The following is a 19255-nucleotide window of genomic DNA, read 5'->3' as shown; positions in this document are numbered from 1 at the left end:
GAGATTTGGCTGGGGGGGGGGAAGCAAGAGGCAGCAAGAGGGCTGCCTGCTGCATGGAGACACTTGCCTCTTCCTGCCAGCCCCCCCTGCAATCTCTTCAATAACTCTGTGCAGCAGGGCTTCCTCCAGCTACAAGAGACTCTTCAAGAGGATTGAACAAACACCAAGATATGCTCAGGACTGATTTGATTCCCCATTCTATATCAGCAACATGATTGAATACTGAGTTGCTTTAAGCTGAAATTGAATGTCAGCTGGAGAAGGGAGAGAGGAAATCTTAATATACAGAAAGACTGGCACACATACTCCAGCCCATCCCCTCCACTCACAGCATTGAACAACTCCAAACATTTATTTTAATTATTACAGGTCTTGAGCAAATCTGCTCCATGTGAGGAACAAATGGAAGTAGAAGTGTGGCAATAGAGGCCACCCATTGAAATGCCACCACACGTGACAAATCGCCTTTGCACCCAAAAAATGCACGAAAGAGGTTCTACACAAGCTATGACTACAGATGTATAACTAGTTATTTTTACTTATCAGATTTTCTGAGAAATTTGAATTAAAGAAAGAAAAAGCACTGGCTGACATTTTGATGATGATGACATCATGTGGATGCTGCCCTTAAACTTGAAACGCCCACCCTCAAATGACTACAGCTCTACTTAAAATCTGTTTGAAAACATATTTTGTGGGAAGTATGATAGGATGAAAGTGTCCTGAAAGCAAGAGAAGCCTCTACAAATCTTCCTGAGAGTAGAAAGGGTGGAGAAGAATCCAATCACCAACGCCTTCTTCCTGCAAACATTCCCCAGTATAGACTATAGAAACCCAGCTCCACCTTATATACATCTTGTTCCTTCACTGTACTTTACAGAGATAGGCACATTCTCCAACACCCCCAAAGAGGGCACAGCCTGTTTGGCAATTCTGCCCTGCCCTCCTTTCAGTACTGTTTGGCAGGACATGATTTTTTTTGTCTTCAGCCCAGGGGGAAAAAAAGTACAAAAGGAACAAGCCCAGAACAAGTCTTGGACCCCACCCAAAACAATAAAACAAACTAACACACAAGAACACTGTGATCTTAGTTGACGTATCTGCTTTACCAGGCTTTGTCACAAACATGCTGGGGGAGGGGAGAGAACAGGACATCCTAAATGTTTTCATTGCAGAAGAATTCCTGTAGGTAAATGTCAAATGTGTGTGTATCTGTTTACTGTTGGAAGAAATTCCATTCTCACCTTTTCAAAGCTTTTCAGTGTAACTTCATACACAAGTTCAGCATTTGGCTCTATGCCAAATTTAAGCTTCCCTGATTCACCAAATCCATATCTAGAACAAAGCATGGAAACAAAATGCTGAAGAAATGGCATAGGATGGGGTACTTAATCCAGCATTCTGAATATTTACAGTCACAGGGAGATAGCAGTGGCTAGCTACACATTTGGCCCTAGAGACAAAACAGATGTTGCCAAAGTAACCAGTGGCCAAGTAACTCATCTCTGGCAACACATACAGATTTTACACACTATACCGGGCTTATCATGATTCCCCTTGCATTCAGATTAAATATGATTATACAGCTTGCATTCTAGTCAGTTTTAATACCTCTTTCAATTGAACATTCATTTATTTTTCAATAATGAGATTTTTCACAAGCTTCTTGGAATTTCTAAACAAACACACTAAACTTTAGATTGATAAATAGATATAATATTTGAAATGGTTGCCTAAAATCTTTCTACCCCGCTCCTTAAAATGTGCTGATCCATTACAGGTGTAAAATTACTACTATCAGCTAGCCATAAAATGATGTTTGCAAGAGCTGTATTAAGACAGAACATCATTTAACAAAAACAGCTTATGCATAATTGGTTTGCTTTAACAAACATTAAACTGCCTAAACTGAAACACAGGTTTATGTAGAAACTGTGATAATGTAGATGCCTAAATACATCTTTGCTTAGAGTTGGATGTTGTAGAAGCTGTGTAGCTTGTGTGTGTGAGTGCACAAAAGAGAAGCAGACAAACAGACAGAAGTGGCCAGTGTGGAAAAGTTGCCCTCCCTGCATGGGCATCACTACAGTTTACTTGGACAGGAACATGGTGGGACTATGTGGCAGCGATGTCAATGCTGTGCAGAATCACCAGCAGGAGCACCAGATTGACTCTGCCAGAATGTTCACACAACTCCGACCTCACTGCTATTCTGCATCAGCCCCGTCTAGGTAAGCTGTAGCAACACATGTGATGGGAGGGTGGCTCCATCGCACCAACTGTTATTGGATGCAAAAGAGAAGAGTGAGTGTGTATGAATGAGTGAGAGTCTATCAGACTCCCAAGTTTCTTACTGGGCTCCAATATGTAGGATACAGTGCTCTCCCCTTTGCATCTTTTCCAGAGCTTTGTCAATTCCAATGGGAATGTCATGGTCTTCTCCTTCTCCAACAGTGAATGCTACATCTCTGCAATCAAACATTCTGCCATCACTGAATCCTTTCAGATGAACTGCATGGGAGAGGGGAAAAAACAAAGCTATAGACTGCAAAGCATTGTTCAGCTATAAACATTCTGACAGGCATTAAAGATCTGCATGACCAAAACACATTTTGCAAGCATTCTTATGCCATGATGGTTAGAGTAGCATGATAGGCTCAAAGACAAACTCCAAACCCACATTGTCTCTGACTGTTTGTATTTCTAGAATGACACTTCTATCCACCAGAGTTGACCAGATGATTGATTTCAGCAGTTCTTGAAGTTTCAGTCTAGAAAAAGTTATTCTATAAAACCGAAGAAATTAGTTTAATCATGTTGTGGCCCAGTTCTCTAAACCACTGCATGGACTCTGCAGCTCTTAGGATTGGGCAGTAGAATTCTCACACAGAAGTGAGTTTGCAACTGGTGGTTTTGGATTAAAATTGGGACCCAGTGCTGCAAAAGCTACCAGCACTCTGCCCCAGCATAAAAATATTACACAAAGGCACCTGCATGACACTGGCAGGGAAAGATTTCCTCTGCAACCCTGTGCAAAAAAACTAGAAATCTTCTGTGTTTGCTGGAATCATGGAGGGCTCAGTTAAGAGCAAGGATTTGTTCAGACAGGAATAGCCAGACAGGCTTGCCTTCCTTGCCAGGCACAGCATGCCACCATAACTACAGAACAAGCCACAGGTTGTCCTACAAGAACTATACTATCCATTTGTAAATCTTTACAGTTCCTGTTTATGATTGGGCCAGACTGTATTGGGAAGTAAAACAGTAAAATTACAGTAATATTCCAACACAATAGGAATATTACCCGGATTAACAAAGTTATGGGGGATTTTGACTTAACATCTGCTTCAGTGCCTCACAGAAGGAAAGAGAATGCATGCAAGAACAAGTGCTGTATAAAACACCATGTTCCCACAGGGGCTAATCAGACCTTTTTGGAACAAGAACAGACATTGAGTTTTGACATGCTGACTTTTAAATTCAACATTGATTATCACAAAGTGCCCAAATATTGCTATAACTGTATCTGCTAGCAATGTATAAGAATAGTTACGGATGTTTTCTTTGAAAGAAGACTACATAATATTTAGTGCTAGAACACCACAAGGTACAATCACACATAAATACACTTTCAGATATAAAAACTGACTTAAAAGATATGCAACATCTTGTGGCACACCTTAAATATCAACAAATTTATTACAGCATAAGCTTTTATGGCTTTCATCAGATGCATGAAGCATTCTCCGAAACTGACAAGTGCGTGTAAAGAAAAAAAGTGTAACCACCGTGATATGAAATGCAAAAAAAAGAAGCAAACTGTGATGTGTATATTGTATATACCTGCCAGCTTAGGATAGTACATATATCTGATGAAGTGGACTCTAGGTTACTAAAGCTTATGCCATAATGAATTTGTTCAACTTTAAGGTGCTGCAAGACTCTTAGGGAGCGGTCCAAACCCAAGTTCCTTCAGGATGAGCAGAATTTGGAACAGGCAATCTCCAGCTGAGTCTCTATGAGACTATGCCAGCTGAAGTACCTCATCCCAGCTCAGCTGAAGCCACAGATACGCTGGTGTAAATCCTCCTGTTCGGGTCGCTATAGCTGGTTCAGCCAAGGTTGGAGTAAGTCCTGAAAAAGGGGTGTTCCACAGCCATGACATGGGTGGGATGGGGCAGGGGGAGACTTACCTCTATTCCAGATTCTGTTCAGCTCTGTCATGTGACCTAACACTCAGTGGAAGTTACACTGGCAAAAAGGGTGGTGTAAGTCAAACTCTATTTTAAAAGGTTTGTTTTCCCTCTGCCAGGCTCAGTCAACAATAGCCCTGCTCCAGAATGCAGTGTGGAATAGGGGTAAATTACACTGACATAATTTACTCTGGTTTCCTGTTGTTTGGATTGTTCTGCCCATCTGTTGCAACACATGCACGCACGCACGCGCGCGCACACACACACACACACACACACACACAGATCTGGTAGTTGTTAAAAGATACAGCATGTGACAAAACAGAGCAAGCTCCCACTAGAATGCTATTCAACAGTTGCTGGTGGCCTTGTGCCCTAGTTTCTTAAGGTAAATGATTGTTTAAGCATCATTCTACTCCCCCCCCCAAAAAAACCCCAAGAAAATATTGAGTTGTGATTCAATGGGAAATGTCAGTGAAACTGTATTTTCCTGAACAAGTTTCCCTCCTCTCATAGGGCTGTTCTACTGGAATTCTGTACAAAGAAGTTATTTTCAAAATTCTTACTAAGGTCAAAGTTCTCTTAAAAGTCAGTGATACCTTTGTTTACATATAGGCTGCAAAACACTTTCTTACATACTTTTTTGTCCAAGAATTATTGGTACCAAGTTACCCACATACGAGTACGCTTACACATATCGTGGCTGTATACTATGATGATGATGGACTGCCTTCAAGTCAATTCTGACTTATGGTGACCCTATGAATAAGGTTTTCATGGTAAGCAGTATTCAGAGAGGGTTTACTATTGCCTTCCTCTAAGGCTGAGAGGCAGTGATTGGCCCAAGGTCACCCAGTGAGCTTCATGGCTGTGTGGGGATTCGAACCCTGGTCTCCCAGGTCATAGTCCAACACCTTAACCACTACACCACACTGGCTCTCACTGTATACTATAGCCAGCATGAATTTTTCACATTTGGCCATGTTAAACTGAAAATACCCCCATGCCATTGCTTTCCATAAGCCCATTTCAAAACAAAATCTTACAAAACTTATAGTCCTGAACTCAGAAATGCTTGCTTAACAACCCTCTATGTTTTCATGGCAAGACAGAAAACACTCAGAGAGAATCCAGAGTTCAAAGTGTAAAACAAGAGAAAAAAAATCCAGACTCCTGTTGGACTTTTTGTCAGTGGTCTCATAATTTGTTGAAATTAATTAAAAATCAGCCATGTTCACAGAGTACCTGTAATCCTATTACTGACCTTGCCCCATACTCTGACCTTCATCTTCTGCAGTTTAAAAGTTAAAAATGCATGACTGTTTTTTAATTAATTTAAGGAATATAACATTGGAGTCTATGATATCACAGGCTTGCTCAGTAAGAACCAACTGTCAGTGTTCTAAAAGGCAGACTCACAGCTGTTCGGCTTGGCTAATCAGGGGGCCACACCCACACCAGACATTTCCACTTTAAACAGTCCTGGCTTCTCCAAAATAATCCTGGGAAGTGTAGTTTGTGAAGATGCTAAGAGTTATTAGGAGACTCCTATTCCCTTGACAGAGCTCCAGTAGCCAAAGTGGTTTAACAGTCAGCCCCTTTTCTGGGGATTGTAGCTCTGTGAGGGGAATAGGGTGTCTAACAACTCTCAGCACCTTTCACAAACTACACTTCCCAGAATTCTTTGGGGGAAGCCATGACTGTTTAAAGTGGAATAAATGTCTAGTGTGGATGTGGCCAGGGACAACTTTGGTATAAATCTGAATGGGAGACTACATGTATCTGCTGTAGAATAAAAAGTTGGGGGAAATAATAATAAATAAACTTTGGTATAAATTTGAATGTGAGACTAAATGTGTCTGCTGTTGAATAAAAAGTTGGGGGAAACTCTGAAAAACGATATTGTCAAAAATGTTTTCCTTTTGGAAAGGAAAGGAGCTTTCCCTCTGCACAGTGCCACCCACCCAATCTCCTCCCCTCCCCTCTCCCTTCTCTTCATTCCCTCTTCCCTGTCCTCCCTGCCCTTCCCCCAGGTCAGTTTCCCCTATCCTAAGCATGATTGTACAAGAATAAATCCCACTGAATTACTTAATAATCAAACCTGCCCTCCCCTCCTCCTCCCTCCTATCCCTTCCCTCCCCCTCCCCCTCCACTCCCCCTCCTTCCCTTGTCCTTCCCCTCTCCCCCATCTCTTCTTCCCCCTTCTCATCCTCCCCCATGGCCAGTTTCACCTATCCTAACCATGATTGGGGGAGTAAATCCCATTGAACTCAGTAAGCATGCAAATGATCATACCAGCCTGTCCCCTCCCTCTCTCCTTCCCCCATTCCACTCCTCCCCCTCCCCTTCTTTCTCCCTTCCTCCTCTCCTCTCCTCTCATTCTCCCTTCCCCCTTCTCCTCCTCCCCGTGGTCAGTTTCACCTATTCTAAGCATAGTTGCATAGTAAATCCCATTGAACTCATTAAGCATGCAAATGATCAGACCTGCTTTCCCCTCCCTCTCCTTCCCCCTCCAACCCCTCCCCTTCCAATCACCTCCCCCACCTTCCCATCTCTTCTCCCTCCCTCCCTCCCTCTCTCCTCCTCCCCTCTCCTCTCCCCTTCCTCTGTCCCTCCCCCTTCTCTTCCTCCCCCGGTGGTCAGTTTCACTTATCCTAAGCATGATTGCATGGCAGTAAATCTCATTTAACTCAATAAGCATGCAAATGATCAGATCTGCCTGATTATTAACCTCTGTAGTGAGGACATCTTTCCCTGCTTTTTGTTGTTGTTGTTGTTATTATGGGTGGATAACATTAGATCCCACCCTCCATCCATGCCGCCTCCTCTTTTCGAACAGTTCATTCCTGCTTCTGGTACTGAACCGGGGCACTTCCTCCTTCTGGCTACTGTAGTTGTATTGCATTCCTTTTTTTTTTTTAAACTACTCTTTTGCAATCAAACATAAAATAAAATGTTTAATGAATTACGTTTCCACTTAAAAGCTATTTTGAAATATTATGCAAACAATGGCCAATAGACCTCATTCAAAACATTGCAAAACCTGTGCATGCACGTTAATTCAAAAAGTCAGATATACTTTTTGCACTCTTCCTGAAAAGCATGGGAAAAGCAAAGTACTGTTCTGGACCAATTACAGTAAAGGGGTGGACTTAGGGGTGTGACTAATGGAGAAGTGAATTAGACAAAAAAAAATTAATGCCCACACGTATGGATGTAAAAATTCAGGTTTTAAAAAAAATCTAAGCACAAACAGAACACGTATGGATCTAGAGGCCACCAGCTGAATATGGAAAATGTGGATTTTGAGGTTAGGAATGGATGAGCCTTAAACTACATTAGCTCCTCCCAACCAAAAACACTGAAAATGTATATGATTTAAAAAATCAATATTTTTAAAAGATTATAATTACATTTTGTGTTTAAAATTTAAAACAGACTAAAGCAAAGGTAAAGGTGTCCCCGTACTTGTAGTGCGAGTCGTTTCCGACTCTTAGGGTGACGTCTTGCGATGTTTACTAGGCAGACCGTATATATGGGGTGGGATTGCCAGTTTACCCCCCAGCATATGCCGGGTACTCATTTTACCGACCACGGATAGATGGAAGGCTGAGTGGACCTCGACCCCTTTTACTGGAGATTCGACTTCCTCCTTCCGTTGGAATCGAACTCCGGCCGTGAGCAGAACTTTGGCTGTGTTACCGTTGCTTACCACTCTGCGCCACGGTAGGTCTATTAAAACAGGCTACACATTAAAAAAACAACAGTTCACAACATTGTATTTTAAAAACAGGAAAAGGTACTTTTACTAGGGGATATATTATACAGCCACGAGAGTGGCTGTATACTATAGCCAGCGTAGATTTTTCACATTCCGCAATGTTAAATTGAAAATACTACCCTTGCCATTCTGATGCTTTCCATAAGCTCATTTCAAAACAAAACCTTACAAAACTTATAGTCCTGAACTCAGAAACGCTTGCTGAACAACCCTTTAAATTTTCATGGTGATTCACAAAACAGTCAGAGAGAATAGAGAGTTCAAAGTCTAAACAATGAGAAAAAAACTCCAGACCCCCTTGGACTTTTTTCTGAGACTTCTCATAATTTGTTGAAATTAATTAAAAATCAGCCATGTTCACAGAGTACCTTTAATCCTATTACTGACCTTGCCCCATGCTCTGACCTTCATCGTCTGCAGTTTAAAAGTTAAAAAAATGCCTGGCTGATTTTTAATTAATTTAAGGAATTTTGCATTGAACTGAATAATAGTGTCGGGCATGCTCAGTAAGAACCAACTGTCAGTGTTCTAAAAGCCAGACTCACAGCTGCTTGGCTTGCCTAATCAGGGGGCCACACCCACACCAGACCTTTATTTCACTTGAGACTGCCATGGCTTCCCTCAAAGAATCCTGGGAAGCGTAGTTTGTGAAGGGTGCAGAGAGGAGACTCCTATTCCATTGACAGAGCTCCAGTGGCCAGACTGGTTTAACAGTCAGCCACTCTGATTAAAGGTCTGTGAGGGGAACAGGGCGTCTCCTAGCAACTCTGAGCACCCTTCACTAACTACACTTCCCAGGATTCTCTTTTACACTGGGCAAGAAACAAACCATCATGCAAATAACAAGATGCATCATCAGTGGGTTTAAGGGGGTTGAGCTGAGCACATGGGATCACTGTTATTGCTTCCATGGATGTAAGAGAGTGAGGTCAGTGGTAAAGGAAATACAAACGGAAAAAGAAAAACAAAAGACAGTGATGATTTCCTAAATGCAATACCATACCAACCAAAGTAAGATTCCGACGAGTAAGGCAGAAAACGTAGTATCCCCAGTCAGTGTTCCTAACCAAAAACCACAACTAAAGAAACCTGGTAGCTAGTCAGCCAAGGTCACAGAAATCTCCATGCAGCAGAACCTGACCTGGGGGCTGCAGATAGTGCAGAATGCTGTGGCACGGGTGCTGATATGAGTATGACCCTATCAGCACATAATATCTCTGCTCTGAAATCTGCACTGGTTGTCAGTTTGCTACCAGGCCAAGTTCAAGGTGTGCTTTCTATGTTATGGATACCTCATAGTACTTGTTCTGCTCTTATAAGAAATTGAACCTTTAATGCGGCAGCACCTACACTTCGGAATTCCCTGCTTATTGACATTAGGCAGACGCCATCATTGTACTCTAAAAACATTTTTGTTTAGGCAAGCCTACCCAGGCATGTAGAAGCTATTGTGATTTTTATCTGTTTTTAACTCATTGCTAGTTTTATTACTTTGAATGTTTTTAAATGCCTGTCTTTAACTGTTTTTGCCAATTATTTTATTGTTTTAATTCCTTCTGTAAACCACTTTGAGGGGTTTTTTTTACCATAAAGTAGCATATAAAAGTTGTAAATAAAATACATACATAAATTTTGGAGTCATTGTATCCTTGGGTCTCTTTCCTCTTCTAGCAACAAAGGAATCTGCCTTATACCGACTCAGGCCGTTTGGTACCACCTAGCTCTGTACTGATGACATGCATTAGCATTGGCTCTCCAGGATTCCAGGCAATAGTCTTTTCCAGAGATTGGATTTTGGACCTTTGCATGTGAAGTATGTGCCTTACCACTGAGCTACAGCCCATCCCATTTAAAAATGTATATTTTAAAATTGTTCTTTTCAGTTTACTAATGAATGCACAGCACACTTAGGGCAGGTCCACACCTTTCATTTAAAGCACATTCAACACACATTTGAAGAACATGAAACTCACCACAGAATTATGGGAATTTCAGTTTGTTAAGGGTGGTGGGAACTATAACTGGGAGGGGGAACCCAGGATTTTTTGGGGAAGTCATGTCCTTTAAATGCAAGTTAGATGTGCTTTAAATGTATTGTGTGGATCTACTTAATAAACTTTGCATGAATGTAAATCATTTTAATTCATTTTTCAAAATGGAAATCAGCTACAAAGTTTGCTGAGTGACCACCATCTCTCAGCCCAATCTGCCCCTCAGAGTGAAAAAAACAGGGGAGGACCATGACCACCCCAAGGAAATAGGGCACACTTAAAATGCAGAGGAAATAATAATGTACAACTATAGTGTGAAATCAGATATTTATCGGGTCATAGAATGGAGAAATATTTATATAAGCATGACTTGAAAGATGCTTATTCTTTAAACAAGCTGTAAAGATATTTATAGTGCAATCCTATGCATGTTTACTTAGAAGCAAGTCCCAATGTATTCAATGGGGTTACTCAAACAGGGAAGCATGCACAAGGCTGCAACCTCAAATGATGAGGAACTTCACTCACCCAACCCAAAATTCAGAATAATGCCACTTTAAGCTTTTACAACTGTTTTATACTTTTTATGCTTATTGGATTTTAAACGAATCACACACACATACACACACACACACTGGACATGTAAAAATACATACACCCCATATAATAGTTTATTGTCAAAACCAGTTGGTCATTGCAGAACATTAAAAAAAAATCAGTATGAGTTTCCTACAAAATAAAAGCAGTGACACCTAAGCCCTGCCTAATTGCTTTAAAAATAGGATTGGAGAGGGAAAGAAAGATTTACAACACAAACACAATTCTTTGCTATGTTCACTCAAAAGTCCCATGGATTTACAGCACAATCCTAACCATGTCTATTCAAAAGTAAGTCCTATTGAATTTAATGGGATTTATTCCTGGTATGTCGGATTAGCATTGCAGTTTTATTCCCAGAAAAGTGAGTACAGGATTAAAGCTTCATAAAGGGAAGGTTTTCAAAACAGCCTATGAATTAGACAAATAAACTGCCCTCTTTGACAGCCCAGGAAAATGTAAACTTGTTTGACTCCTCATAATTAGAAATTTATAACACATTGTAATGGCATAAGCTGCACGTACACTTTTTAAAAATTTCTGTTCAAAAATTATTTGAAAGAAAAAATGTACAATATGCTATTTTTGCAAGTAATTAAAACCCACCTGCATGTACACTTTTATTATAATCATAACTGAAATTGTTTAAACAATTGCCTACCAAGATCCTGCTGTGATTTTTTGTTCCACATCTGCACACACAGAGAAAGGGACTTGTACAACTGCTGAAAGATATAAACTTACTCAGTTTATGAGATTTTCAGACAATCAGGAAAATACAAGTTTTCCATCCTTGCAATGCATTCTAGCTATTGCCTGGAGGTCAACAAATCCCTTGTCAATCACTTATTGGCTACAAACCTGAAAGGACAGGGTTAGAGCAGCCAGCTACGAGGTCATTTAACAGAAGTTGCCAGGGAGGGTCTGAAGTCCAATGTTGTAGTGGTCCAGGATCTTGGGGGATCTTAGACCCCTTACTTTTTTGGGAGCAGGGTCCCAGCAGGGTCCCTATGTCTCCAGCATCTCATCAGCCTCTTTCCAGTAGCTAATACTCTCCCATTTCATGCTTATTGGCACCTAGGGATGTCTGTTGTTGGGAGAGAAGGCATTAATAAGGATCTCATTCTCAACCCCACAGCAAAAAAGGGATGGTGGTGGCTGTGACTATCATGAAGGGACCCTGCACTTCCAAATTTGCTACTAAGCTACTGCCGATGTTTTGGTGTGTATCTCTTGAACCAGACCACCTAGAAACTTGGTGTTTTTTTTAAATGAAAGCTCAGAGTCTGGAGATTGGGGTGCTCCACCCAGAGTCACACAGATAACCCAAAAATCCAGAGTCTCCGGGCAAAAACTGGACATCAGGCAACCCAAGTCAGGTGTGGGGCAGGCAAAGACAGTGCTGAAGGAAAGGAAGTTTGCAGGCATCATCAATCAGCTGATTGGCAACACATGCAAAGCTCTGCACAGGGACATATGCATGCCTCAACAATCAGCTGATTGTCAGGGCTTTGATTGTTCCACGTTTTTGACAGGTAGGGTTCTCTATTGTTTCTTCCTTTTTGAAGTAACTTCAGTGCTCCTCCTCTAAACCATACTGTACTTGAAATGGAATGCTCACACTGTACTTGGAACACTGAATAATTGGAGGCAGGCAGCTGAGAGTGTAACAGTGTTAATGCATCTTTCCAGAACTGTTGTAATAATTGGAAAACCAGTGCTATACACAGCAAATCAGTCTCTGAATTTAGGGTAATACTTCACTAAGTTGTAGGTGGTTGGTCACTCATCACATCACATACATACAAGAACGGCACTTTCTACTCAGGTTTTTGCTGCAGAGCAACAAATCAAAGGACACAGGCTGTGAAGAAATCATTTCACCCTGACACACTTTCACCTGTTCTCCTAAAGTTTCTAACCTATGACATTCTCACCTCCAAGCCATCATTTTATGTCCAAGCAACAAAACCAAAAACAACCCTCTCCCTTGACCATCATTTGCACTGAAAACTAACATCAAGATTTCTAGATGTCTGTTGATCATCAAGCTCAGACACCATGCAGAAATAACACTTACCTTGCTAGACCTCAGCAGAGAATAATGCAAAGAAACCCAACCTTCCTTCATAAATTCATTCACATGAACAAAGGCAAATAGTACTAGGTACTTCTGAAGGGTAAACTTTGCTGCAAGACAAATCGCATGTATAGGAATATATTCCTCACTTTTTCCCTATGTGACTTTTAAGTTCTTCCCTGATTTTTGCTGAAGATACTCTGCCTCTTGAAACAACTGTCTACACTGATTGGCAATTGCTCTCAGGTTTCAAGAGTTTTCCCCAGCTCTACCTGGAGATACCAAACACTGAACCTTCTGCACATAAAACATGAGCTCTGGCCCTTTCTCCAATTGTTTATATATAGCATATATAATACAATCATAAAATGTAAAACTGCTTTATAAATACAAAACATTTTTCTTTTTTAAAACTTTCACATGTATGTCCACCAGTGTGCAAGTATGTTCCCTGTAATATGTCCCAATGCCACTAGGGAGTGTTTGGAAATATTCCAACTTCATCAGCATCATGGGAGTTTTGGGTCTCATCAAACTAATGCTCCATTTAGATGGATAATGCTGATCAGATAGAAAAGATGCATGCGATCAACCCCATCAATGGCTTCCTCTTTTCTTTTTTAACAGTCTCCACCTGGGTTCAGAAGTAACCAGTCCCATAACCCTGAATGGTCCCTCCTCACTTCAAGTATTATTTCCTTGCATACTTGGCTTTGACAAAGATTTTCAGGGTTTGTTAAACCGCTGTTACCTGGTTCTGATGGCACAAGAAATTGTTCTGGTTTAACAAATGCCAGAAATCTTTGCTAAAGCCAGGGGCATGAGGGGAAGAATATAGAGGGAGTGAGAGCCAGTGTGGTGTAGTGGTTAAGGTGTTGGACTACGACCTGGGAGACCAGGGTTTGAATCCCCACATAGCCATGAAGCTCACTGGGTGACTTTGGGCCAATCACTGCCTCTCAGTCTCATGAAAAAAAACCTATTCATAGGGTCGCCATCAGTCAGAATCTACTTGAAGGCAATACACATTTACATGGAGGGAGTATGTAGCACACAGCTCATTCTCAGCCAAATAAATCATGGTTTAATTGACATACTAATATTCTGTCTCTCGGCTACTTTCAACCATACACTACTAAACACAGTCTATGAAATTTCTGTTTCATTTAGGATACAATCCCATAGTGACGATTCACCCATAGTGAAGATTTTGTTTTGAAGAAAGAACTATAGGATTCAGTGGAAGGCTCACTTTGACAGTAAAACTCCAGATACATCACCACAAAAAAAATTAAAAATGCTAGTGAAACAGTCCAGTCACTCTTGTGGGCCACCTGTGGAATACTCTGGAATACCCTGCTCGCTGGATCATCACCTTGTAGCGGTGAGTGGGATTGCGTGTTCCAATGAACCCTGTGAGCGATGCCGTCGGGAGTCATGTACTCCCAGCAGAGTCACCCATGGCGGTAAGGTCAAGGGAGAGGAACCAGACAAAGAACGATCCAAGAAAGTCCTCAACAGCAGAACAGGTGGAGGATAACAATGTGTACGTTACAACGGCTGTGAAGGCGGATGAAGGCTGCAGCAGATAAAAGACTTCCAATAGTCGTGGTATCCATGCCATTGGATCAAAGCCTTTTTCTGTCAAGATTGTGTGTTGATCATCATGCACCAATCTCCCCACATAAAACAAATTCACGCACAGGTGTCTTCCAAGCATACCTTACTTGGCCACAAGTGATTGCCAATTATAATGATGACTCTGCCAACAGAGCTGTTCTGCCACTGATAATACACTAGTAGAATTAGTTATGGGGAGACATGGATAACTCAGAGGAATACACTTGCACCATATCCTATGCCCCTTCAACCCACGGCCCTGCCCCTGTTGATGGCACAACTTTACACCAGTCTCAAAGCAAGCACAAGAAATGTCCCTCTCATTGCCACTGGGACTGATGGAGGGAGAGTGAAGTAGTGTAATCTGGTGGGATGGAGGGGCATGTGATGCATGTCCCCATCAAATTAATTTTGTGTGTGTGTGGTGTGTGTGTGGTGTGTGTGTTTCCCCCTTCCCTCCTGGGCATAGTGTTGGAAGTGGGGCAACTCCTGTTTTGTTCTTTTGTTTATGTTCCAAAAGGGAGATAGAGTTAGGGTCCTCCAGATGGATAGGCTTGATTACCTTTACCTGTGATGCTGACTGACTTCCTTCCGTTGCTAGACTAATACGTCTAAAGGGATCTTACCTGCCTGTCCTCCTTCCGCCCTTTCCTCTCTTCTCTTCTCCGACTGTCTGGGAGCGAGGAGACACTTTTGTCTCTGCTCTCTCTCTCCTAGCCATGAAGGCAACTCCCAAGTCTGGGTGTTGCGCCTCCAACTTAGTTAGTTAGAACTAGGTATGCCTTTCTATCTACTATGTATTTCTATAAATAAAGTAGCTTTTCTTATTTTACTAAGTCTTAAGTGTCAGTGATCTCAATGCAGGGTAAAAGCCTGCTTTCTTAGGTAAATGCACACACTGGCACACAAGCATTTCAGACAGCTGTCATTCTCTGCTTAACAAATATACAAATTTACATAGCACACATTGGATACTGCAACCATCCTGTCAGAGCAGCAGTGGTGTATCTCCAGTCCTGATGTAGCTTAATTATAGGATTGCTCTTCTGCACCTTCCTCCCTGCCCCAATATTATTTTGAGGTGAAACTACCAGAACTGTACACAGTAGTCAAAATGTGATAGCACCATGGGTGCTATAAGGGTGTTACAATATTGGCTGATTTATTTTCAATATCTTTCCTAATGATCCCTAGCATGTAATTTGCTTTTCACAGCTGTTGCACACTGGGTCCCTTATTTTGGGGTGGTCCCTTTTTGCTTCCAAGCTGACTGGCATTTTGAACTACCTGAGCTCACTATTAGAGGGAATAAGTGAGTTCATTATTAGAGGAAATGATTTCATATGAATTGTATAAACATATCAGAAAAACTCCACAGCTTGATTATCAAAGTTACTTAAATGCTGTCTAAAACAGATCATTTGGATAGAATTATGCTTGGATTACACAGTAAGAAACTCTAGCCAGACTAGGGAACATCACTTCAGCTGCTGAGCTAACTTATTGTTCTCTCGGTGCCTAGAGCAATTTTGTTTTGAAGAGCACAGAACACTGTGTTCTGAATGTGGCTGGCACATGAACTCTGTGCACTGACAGCAATTTGTACTCTGATTAAAACAGCAGAGGAGCTGCAACAAGACTTGGAATGCAAATATTCAACTGCAGCCTGTGTTTTAGGAAGCAGAGATATGAATTATACCCTATCAGTCAAGCTAATAACACTGTCTACAAAATCCAGCCCAGAGACTTTCATTCTGTTACATGCATATTTTCTCCCATTCTAATTATAGCAGTAATGTCAGAAATCCTTGTATTAGGTCCCAAGTTAATACTGGGTTTTACTGGAATGCAGCGGAAACCTTATAAGTTAATGCACAGTTGCCTGTGTTTTTACCACCTGCCTGGCTTCAAAATACGATCATAACTACTCTTCTGGTTTTCTGCCAACCTGCTCTATTCAAGTCAAATTATCAGCACATTTCCACTTCACAGTAGCTGACAACGAGTCTGAAATGTGACTCTCAACCCAAAGGCATTTATCTCCTGGAACAATAAACAGAGGTAGTAACCATATATTTAGTTTCTTCATAACATCCCATCTCCCTGCCATCCACTTCCAATTTCAGGAATGTAAAACATTTACAGACAATATGGGTACAAACTGGGGGCAGGAAGGTGGGCACTTGGCTGTTTTAAGAGGCAACTGATTTTTAAAACACAACTTCCCCTGGGTTACAAACTCATGCATTCTGCACACTGCTGCAGATAGCTTTATTTCCATGATTCTCACTAAACAGTTGTACTATAGAAAGAAATTTAACTTTTAAATTAATATTTTTGTTTTAAGTTACGTTATTTGGATGAACCACACAACTAAATCTCTAAAACACTGCAAACATTTCCAAATTAATAAAGTACTTCAAAATATCAAGCAAAGTACAAATTGCTAATTAATTTACCGTTCAGAACTAAACATGACTACTCAGAATGCCCATTGGGCTTTGAAATCCCAACTGAAAAGGCTTTTGCTGTATGCATACTCACTTGAGTACACACACATCAGATCATACCAAATAAACTTTTCTTATCCCACGTCAACCCATAAGTATTACTTAGAAAGATCAGTTACCTGTTGCATGATAAACCATAATACTTCCAGCATACAAAGAGCAACCTGATAAGAAAAAGGAGGACCACAGCTTATGAAGGAAGTTTTGTTGGTTTGTTTTTCTGATGTGGGAGTTGTGGCCTGACATGTACCCAGATCCAGTTCCATCCTTAGGGTGGGAGGGTAGAACTCCCACTCCGTGATCTGTGGCAGCGGTGGGTCATGCGACAGTTCCCAGGCACCCCCGATACAGGCATCACACCTCACCTAACTGTCACATTAGCGCATTACTTCACACGCCCAGTGCTGTGTGCACCTGCTATCACCCAAGATGGCATCAGAGGCATCCCTAAGGGGTTGATGCCCCCACTACCATGCATGTATGCACACTGATGCAGGAGGTAAGTGGGGTGGGCCTGCCTATTTAAGACCCAGGCTACCTGTATCTGGAGGGGGTGTTGGGGCATACAGCGCTGTGAGCCCAGGGCAGGTTGGTGCCCAAGGGTCCAGTCATGCCTGAAGCCAGCCCTGCATGGAAACTTCCACCAAACTACTCTACTGGGTCTGAGGCTCCTCTTCTTGGACATATTTTTAAACCTGAAATAAATCCACTGACTTCAGCAGGTGTTTACTGTGAACCTCAATCATCAGGGAGGTAGGGAGAAGAATATGTAACATTCAAAATGATAGAAAAGACTGAGAGGCAACATAAAACTGACAATATGCTACCTGTTTAAGATACTTATCACAAATGTGCCTGCCACTACATGCCTTTTGCCATGTCCTCCATGGCAGTCATGTTGCATTTTGCCACATCCCCATGGCAGCAACCATGTATTTGTAACTATCCCCTTAGCCTTCTCTCAAAATTTGAAATGTGCCCTCTGGTCCAAAAAGGTTGGTGACCCCTGCCTGATAGAATCAGTTCAGATGGAAACTCAGTTATTTAAGTTAAGACTGTAATCATAATCACATAAAAACCATGGGGCTGAGATTTATAAAGGACACTCCATGATGCTGGCCACAGCACCATCATTGCAACTGTGCTTCCAGAACAGCAAGCTGCCTTATTCTGAGTTAGACCTTTGGTCCATGTAGTTCAGTATTGTTAACACTGACTGGCAGCAGGGTTTCTCCAGGGTTTCAGGCAGGAGCCTTTCCCAGCTCTACCTGGATATGCTGGGGATTGATCATGGGACCTTCTACTTGCTCGGTATGTGCTCTACCACTGAGCTACAACATGTGGACATTGTAAATGAGGACACTATAGCCTGGAGTATCCATTTCTCTATCTTCTATTATTATCATATTTACAAATTAGAAACCCTGCAGCCAAAACCAGACAGTTGCAGAATTTAGGCTGGTTTATAGTTAATACCACAGGGGGCCTTATGACAGAAAAAGGATTATTATGGGTTGAATTCAAAATATTGCTAAACAGAAGGTGCATCAGTGCACAAATATATCTTTGCACAACGGGACAATCTCCCCCCTCTCCTAAATCTGTTCTGGGGGTTCCTCCAACCCTCCAGAGCAGATTTGGGGATAGCATGGGGTACACATGCTAATCCTTGTGCTAGTGCAAAAAGTAGTTGATTACCGTCTGATGACTCAAACTCAGGTGACATACCAGCAAACCTCTCCCCTCAACAACTAATTGCTCTCTTTTTACAATATTTTCCATTAAGCTATGTATGGTAAACCTGTGGCGCTTCAGGAGTTGGACTCCATCAGCCCCAGCCAGCACAGCTAATGGTCATGGATGCTGAGATTTGAAGGACCATAGGTTGCCTATCCCTAGATTAAATGCTCAGAAGCCAGAAGTCTTAATGTTTATACGATGTGGGGAATCTTTGGCTGAACAGATGTTGCTGAACTACAATGCCTTCATCTCTGGCCATTGGCCATGCTTGCTGGGACTGATGGGAATTTTAGTTCAGCATCTGGAGGGTGCTGGATTTCCTACATCTGGTTTATACAATAGGATTTACAAAAAGAAAAGTGTGTTCTGAACTGGAGGTAGGAATTAGATAGCAGAAGAGGACAGGCCTTTGGTACAGACTCTCAAATAAGCACCCAACTGTCTCTCAAAGCCCTTTGACTGTTAATATCCAGCCTTTCAGCCAAAAAACAATCCTCAAACATCTGCCACTACTTTTGTAAATGCAGTGAAAATGAAACTTCATATGCAGTATATATTTGGTAAAATATATGTTCATCCAGTTTTGCACGAATATGAGCTATGAGAAACTATGGAATAGAGAGAGAGGGGCAGAGGGGTAAAAAAAGATATCATGAAGTGAGTTAATCTAATTATCCAAAACCCCAGTTCCCTGGCAGATGGAAATAACTGAAAGCGTTCAGTGGATCTTTGTTAAATATATC

At 41.6% G+C, this 19255-nt stretch overlaps 1 protein-coding gene across 1 annotated transcript in view; it reads right to left on the bottom strand.

Annotated features, from left to right (window-relative positions):
- FKBP5 (FKBP prolyl isomerase 5) overlaps nucleotides 1-19255 on the bottom strand; it is a 109736-nt gene that overhangs the window by 22504 nt on the left and 67977 nt on the right. The window contains exons 6-7 of the mRNA XM_061632488.1: nucleotides 2355-2511; nucleotides 1245-1335 (exon numbers count right to left, since the gene is read on the bottom strand). Coding sequence (XP_061488472.1) covers nucleotides 1245-1335; nucleotides 2355-2511 — 248 coding nt within the window. The remainder of the gene's footprint in view (nucleotides 1-1244; nucleotides 1336-2354; nucleotides 2512-19255) is intronic.

This window comes from Rhineura floridana, chromosome 6 (assembly GCF_030035675.1).
Source record: "Rhineura floridana isolate rRhiFlo1 chromosome 6, rRhiFlo1.hap2, whole genome shotgun sequence".
Lineage (NCBI taxonomy): Eukaryota > Metazoa > Chordata > Lepidosauria > Squamata > Rhineuridae > Rhineura > Rhineura floridana.
This window is presented reverse-complemented; position numbering and strand designations above follow the sequence as displayed.